Source organism: Rutidosis leptorrhynchoides, chromosome 3, assembly GCF_046630445.1.
Source record: "Rutidosis leptorrhynchoides isolate AG116_Rl617_1_P2 chromosome 3, CSIRO_AGI_Rlap_v1, whole genome shotgun sequence".
NCBI classification, from domain to species: domain Eukaryota; kingdom Viridiplantae; phylum Streptophyta; class Magnoliopsida; order Asterales; family Asteraceae; genus Rutidosis; species Rutidosis leptorrhynchoides.
In genome coordinates this window covers 665,649,401-665,656,781 of record NC_092335.1, presented here as the reverse complement: position 1 = coordinate 665,656,781, position 7,381 = coordinate 665,649,401, and the positions used below count along the sequence as shown (strand labels likewise).

The following is a 7,381-nucleotide window of genomic DNA, read 5'->3' as shown; positions in this document are numbered from 1 at the left end:
CCAATGAAACAAAAATATATATATATTCAATTGATCCGTGTAAGAAGGCTACCCCACCTCCGTCTCTCCTCACAACAACTTGCTTCATTTCATCCTTCCTTCCTTTAAACAATAAAACCTCAAATACTCTACACTCAAAAATATCAATGTGAGCCTTTAAATCTTACCCCAAAAAACAATTACACATATTTGGTTTTTATTTCTTACAAATGACCGGTTTACTTAATAATGGTGATAACAATAATAAACAGATTGGTTGTATGTCCGGTTTTCTTCAGATCTTTGACCGTCAACATTTTTTGGCCGGAAAACGACTTCATTCCACCAAACGCCTCCCTCCTCCCACCACCACCGTAAGTTTTTGCCGTTAAACTATATATATTATGTCACATTGTTCTACCTATATCCTCGTTATTATGTTACATATATGTTTATTATTATGTGTTCGTTCATACCAATTTTTTGTACCACGATAATAAAATGTGGTGAAACTGGAATATGTATGAATATTTAAATAATGAAAAAATGTTAGCTATAGATATTAGACTATAGATTAGCTAGGGTTTTCATATAGGCCGACTTATTTGTGTGTTTAGAATATATTAATTCATATGTAATTTATAAAATAACGTATCATTAATACATTTATTCTGATGGTGAACTAATTACTTAACAGGAGACAGTGAGTTCGGGGGCGAGTCAAGACGATTTTCAATCGTCTCCGAGTGAGAATGCGGATGGAAAACTGAAATCGTTAAAATCGGGTAAAGAAATGGGTCGACATTCTCTCGATAGTAGAGCGATAGTGGATTCGAAAGGGAGTATTCGTCGAAAAGATGCACAAAGTTCAAATAAATCGTCCGAATGTGGAAGTAGTAACAGTAATAGTAATAGTAATGATAGTAGTAATAGTACTACATCCATTGCTGATGGAGACGAAAGGCAAACGCGATCCCCTAGTGTCATAGCGAGGCTCATGGGACTCGAGTCGCTATCATCGCCTCATCAGGAAGTTTCACAGAATGTTGTGAAACCCGAGTTACGAAGATCTGCTTCAGAAACTCGGGTTTCTAAAGACGTCGTTCATTCGAAATACATCGATACGAACAACTTTCAAGTGAAACTTCCAAATCAATCACAAAAGCAGACTAATGAAAATGTTGAATCCGTAAATACATTGAAGTCGGAATGTTCTAGAACGAATGGGTGGAAGTCGAGAAGCTTCTTTGATTCAAACGATTTCTATCCGGAGCGAAATCGAGCTATAAGTATGGATGAACAATCAAATGATCTAACTACATTGAAACAAATTCTAGAAGTTTTACAACTTAAAGGTCTTTTACATTCTTCTGATACACCTTTGAAACGAAACAACCAACGAAATTTCATGTATGAGCGAAATTTACGATGTGATCAATCGAGCATTGTTCTCATCAAACCGGGACATGATTCTAGTCGAGCCACGCGTAAAACTGTTAGTGAAAATCGCAAGAGGAATCCGGGGAGAAATGGAAACTTGTCGCCTAATCGAATCGAGAGTAACTTGAAGAGTTGTAATTCAATTGTGAAAAGAAAACCATTGAGTATCGAGATCCAAAGACGAGCAAAGCAACCAATAGATTCATTACAAAATTCGCCAATTAATTCGCCCAATATTTCACCTAAAAGGACGAATCGACTTCCAAAGAAAAAACTCGTAAAAAACATCGTTAGAGACGAGTCAAACTCCATTGAAAACGAGCTTTGCACACCTTCTACGACCCATTCCGAGGTATGAAAATTGTGAATGTGCTTTTTGTTAACGGGCGTAGCTAGTTATACAAAAACTATAACTAGCTATGTCCGTTAAGGGTATCTCTATTATATAGTTTTCTTTATAAACAATCAAATTAGCAGACTTCATCTGTCCCAGAATAATTGTTGGTTTGACAGTTTTTTTGAGACGAAGAGAGTATATAAAAACGTTGATAATTAACAATGCTATTATGGTGTATAGATTGATTGATCACCCTATAATGGTAACTTAATTATGCGGTTTATATAATTTATTTGTTTATTATTTGATAGAGATATAAATGGGAAGGATGTAAAGAAGGAAAGAGTTTGTTGCAAAGATGTGACAAGTTACTTCATAGCATAGCGGAAATGACCGAGTCACAACCGAGTTCGGGTACGATTATACCGAGTCCAGTGTCGGTTCTTGACTCGGATGGGTTTGATAAGGACGTGTCAACATCTCCTTTAGACAGCATTGATATCATTAAAGGTATGCCCAAAACAAACAAATCTTTTATTACTTTCACATGACACTTACATGTTTGACTTATTATTTTATATACTTACCGACAAGACCATTTGATGACCCTGTTTGGTTTTACTAGCCGACGTGGCGTAATCTAGCTGGTTATATCAAGTCACTGTCATCTACGTAAATGAAATGCTTAATCTAGCTGGTTACTGATATGTGACATACGGAGTATTTGGTACGAAAAGGAGTCAATATTTTAGATGGTTTAACATAAGTTAGGTTTTCTTAATGCCACGTCATCATATATTATACGCTGTTAGTAAAAATCTTACGGAGTATTTTATAGCTTTTACAGTATATTAGAAACTGTCGAAAATATTACTCGTCCTAGAATGATAATTTCGGATAGCTACGTTACACTCTGTAGTATGTATAAATGTATTTGATACAACAAAAGGACAAAGTCAAGATTCAAATTGAATTATCTGTTATCAGTTTTTTTTTAAAGAAAAAAATTTGTAAAAGAACTCAACTTAAAATTATTTCACACTTCATCAAAGTAATTTAAATAATAAGTTTGTGATAGCTATAAGTTAACGACGGGGTTTAGAATGTTTCTGACGAAAGCCCCGTCATTAATACAAGTATTATATAAAATGTTCATATAAAATTTTTTAAAGTCACGGTTATTATTAAAATTAAGCTCATTAACGACACCTCGTGAGTTGTCACTAAAAATAATCCTTAGACTGTTTCCAACCCCGACTATGATGTAGGCAAGTAGTGTACTTTTTGATGATGTGACAATGTCAAGTGGTGAAGTATTATAAAGGGAAATGTCAAATTTGAGTTTTAAATTATGTGGTGGGCGATGTGGTAAAATATTGTTGGTAGTTGAGTATAAAATATATTAAATAATAATATATGAAAATAAATGGTGAAATCTGATTGGCTGAAAAATATTTGACACACCTTCTCTCTTCCGTCAAAATTTCGACTGACGCCCCGTTAGAAGCGTCAAGGGCGTCAAACTAGTGCCACATTGGATTCCATGTCATTTGACGGATTTTTTTGACGCCCCATTATAATCAGTCTTATGTTTATTACTATTTGTTATTACTCTTTCGTTCAAAATAACAATCTCATTTTTATTTTTGAAAACTTTTTTAATTCAACTTTAACTTCAATTTTTCTGTTTAATGGCTAGTTAAAGTTATACCGATGAATACACACTTAAAACCCAATTAATTCGCATAAATTTATTCAAATATTATATAACACAAACAAAAATAATAGTGATATATATTCACTTTTAATTTGATATATCCACTTACTCTCATGCATTGAGTAGTTGTATTGTACGTACTAGTAAAACATGATAATATTGAATTTATTAAAATTGTAAGTGGAATTATCAAATATCAATACCCATAACTAAAGTTAAGTAACAATTATTTTGAGATAGACTGAGTATTTATTTATTTTACTTATATTTATTGGTCGAGTGTATTGTAAGTTGCAACTATGCTTAATGTCGGTGGTGAAAATATATATAGGTATATAATAAAATTGGTGTATTTAATTTTTGAAATAAAAACATTGGTACAATGCGGCTTTTCATAAATAACAAGTACTCCGTAATGGTAATGGAAAACTTTCAGGAGTACTAATTTTGGATTTTTCTATGTTACTTTTTTGTATGAATCAGCAGCACCAAATGTCGATTTTGATGAGTGTTCGAGCCCTCAAATGTTATCAACAAAACACGAAGAATTGTTTTCAGATGACTCCGACTTCATATACATTTCGGAAATACTTAAAGTCTCACAAAACCATCAACAAGACTCGAATCTTTTCTACACGGTCGAAAAAGACCTCTACAATACTAAAAACACGTCAAACGTCTCAAAACAACATAGAAAACTCGTGTTCGATGTACTCTTCGAAATTTTGGATCGAGATAATGAGTTGCCACCGTGGAAGGCATCTCGTGGTTCGTCAATTAAACATATTTGGTTCGAATTTAAGAAGATTCGAGATATAAACAATGTTGGTGATGGTTTACTAGATTTGATTAGCATTGTTTTAAAGAAAGATCTAGTTGCATCGGTCAATGGTTGGGGAGATCATCCAATTGAGACATCGGACGCAATACTAGAAATCGAGCTAATGATCTTCAAGGAATTAGTGAGTGATGCGATCATAGATTTCGATGAATTTTCGAGCAAACGTACGTTCTTGAGGACTCAAAGGAGACTAGTTTTTTAGAAGTGGACAAAATAAGTAGTGAGAAAGAGTTCCGTAGTTTTCCTTGTATTTTGTATATGATTTTTACACTAGAAAAAGTGTGTCACATGTAATGGGTCAAGATGAAGTTTTGTTGAGATGATATCCACATGTAAAAGGAACAACGATTTTTGAGGGGCATAATTATAAAGTGGTAAGTTTTGAGGGGTTTTGAGGTTAGGTTTAATGGGGACGTGTGACACGTGAAATGATTCATTATTATGGTATCTTTAAAAATGGTCTACCAAGGGAAGTTGAGTGTTAAGAGAGAAAAAGCTGCATTGTGTTCACTTTCTTTTTTATGTCATGATTCATGATGTTAAACATGTATCTAAGAGAAAAATGTTTGAAAAGAGGGTATGGTAATTCGATTAGATTTTGAATGGTTAAATACTTAAATATCCGATATTAGAGACTACATGTGTGTTTTTGTAATTTTCAGAATAAAGCAACAACAGATTAATTCGGATGCAACCAGAGGCGCTACCCCTTATACCTTGTAAGGCTGTAAAGGGGCACCCCTTGAATCCCACAAGGGGCACTACCCCTTTAACCCCCACTATTTCGACGACGGTATCTAGTAAATTCTTTCGGGCATGCATATTATACTCTCCAAACTCATCGTTGAGTATTATTTAGTAGTAGATAACTTTTGTTTTCAAGTAAATCTCAATTACCTAATATTATTATTATAACACTAAAATCACCCAAAAAAAACGTTAAATCTTATCTTAATTTACATTACAAGAAATCATAATTACTACAAATCTCACTAGTAGTTACCGATCACTAGACCGTGCATATGGTATAGCTTGCGATGGGTGGCTGAAGTCGCCCATCACGAACGAACTTTAGGGTAACAACTCTTAAAACTTAAAAAAAAAAACTACTATGTATAAAGTTTTAACTAGTGATTTGATACTTAGTTCTTGCTAAATTACATTATTACCAGAGGGGTACCTCATTAAAACAAAATGGATTGTAATGTGATTCGCCAAGAGTTTGGAGTATTAGTACAATATTTATACTTAATGTAAAGGTAAATAAAGTATATCTTATAGTTACCTCAAAATTGAAGTATAGTTCATGTTATACTTTTCACATACCAAAAAGACACTGATTATTACCAATAACTAAATGACTAAAACTTAAGAGACAATTATACAACAGTATTTATGAATGTGAAATATGGAAAGAGTTTGAGATTCCCAAAATCATTCTTTTTTAACCCTATAGTAAGAGACAATGATAAATTTACAAATTCCCTATGTGGATCTTCACTTCTAGTAGGCCCAATTTATACATCAGAGTTAATAAGACTGATCCCAACGCAGCGTTAGTCATCCCATTTGGCAATTTTTTGACGTCCTTGACGCCCCTAACGCGGCGTCAAAATTTGACGCCCGGGGCGTCAGTCTAAAAGTTGACGGTGGTTTCAACTATTTTTCAGCCAATCAGATTTTAACACTTATTTTTATATATTATTAATTAATAAATTATATATACAACTACCAATAAAATTGTACATCACCCATTCACAAATTTAACCCTTAAATTTGACACTCTCCTTTATTTAACTTCATCTCTCGACCTTGTCAAATCACCAAAAAATACATAACTTGCCTTTGACATCACCGTCAGGGTTAGAAACAGTCTAAGGAAGAAGAGCAAAGATGAGTAACATGCAATGTTGGAAAAGCATCGTGGAAGCTACACTTCCTTTTACTTATTCATATGCTTACACTATAAAATCCTTTTACCTTTTCATATGCTTACACTATAAAGAGATATAATAATAATAATAATATTTTCAAAAAAGATTTCGAGTTCAAACTTCACCAGGATGAGTTTGCACGAAAGTAGCTTATAGGAGTAGCAAGAGCTTATAGCTAAACTCCGAAGTTGAAACTTATTTTTTATGTTGGAAGTTGGAACAAATTATTTTTTATAATTGTTTGATGTACGTAGAGACGTAGAGCATATATGTGTAAAATGAATAAAAGAACAACTAAATAATGCATATAAAATAACTAAACTAAGGGCTTTTAGATAATTTTAAATTTCATAAGCTCGATCTACTTTTTTCAGTAAGGTACTTATAAGCAACATATTTTTAAGCTCAGCTTAAGCCCCGTTTGGCTCACGAAATCCAATGAGATTCCGGCTGAATTGGAATTGAGATTTAGACACGCTCGTGTCTAAATTCAATTCTAATTCCACCAGCATCCCATTAGATTTCGTGAGCTAAACAGAGCCTTATTTTCGAAAGTATAAGCTCTATTTTTTGTGACCTACCAAATAAAGTTTATGAATTGTAACTTAATAAAATTGTAAGGCAGCTCAAGCCCTATAAACTCTCGTAACTTTTCATAAGCTTTTATATTTGGTATGTCAAACACATCCTAGAGTCATATTTTGAGGTGAACATAAAAGTGTCAGAATTGGTTCACTTATATCTTAGTTCTCTCACGTACATGTGAATAAATAAAAATTCGTTCTTCTGAAGTAACTTAAGAATTAAAAACCTTTCTATTTATATGAAAAATGAATAACTATATATCTAAATCAAATGTAGAAAATGAAATGAAATATACTAGACTGATATGCTAAGCTCATCTATCATAACTTAGTATATATGGAATTCAAAATACAACTAGAATTGATTGACGATACAAAGGTTATATAGCCAACTTTGAAAAAAAATTCATGGTTGGTCCCCAAACTTTGTACCAGAAATCAAAATAGGGACTAACGTTTAAAACGATCACGTTTGGTCCCAACTTTTTAACATAAATCACGAATGGTCCCAGGATTAAACAATCGTTAGTCACTACCAGTTAAGTTAAA

At 33.0% G+C, this 7,381-nt stretch overlaps 1 protein-coding gene across 1 annotated transcript; it reads left to right on the top strand.

Annotated features, from left to right (window-relative positions):
- Positions 1-209: 209 nt before the first annotated feature.
- Positions 210-4,796, top strand: LOC139899291 (uncharacterized). Its single transcript, XM_071882114.1, has 4 exons — positions 210-353; positions 677-1,771; positions 2,068-2,266; positions 3,957-4,796. Exons 1-4 carry the CDS (start codon positions 210-212, stop codon positions 4,514-4,516), a joined length of 1,998 nt encoding a protein of 665 aa, XP_071738215.1. The 3' UTR covers positions 4,517-4,796.
- Positions 4,797-7,381: the final 2,585 nt, after the last annotated feature.

Coding starts and splice junctions, on each gene's coding strand:
- LOC139899291 (XM_071882114.1), top strand. CDS start 210: ATGACCGGTTTACTTAATAATGGTGATAACAATAATAAACAGATTGGT. Junction 1,772..2,067: donor CTTCTACGACCCATTCCGAG/GTATGAAAATTG, acceptor ATTATTTGATAG/AGATATAAATGGGAAGGATG. Junction 2,267..3,956: donor CAGCATTGATATCATTAAAG/GTATGCCCAAAA, acceptor TGTATGAATCAG/CAGCACCAAATGTCGATTTT.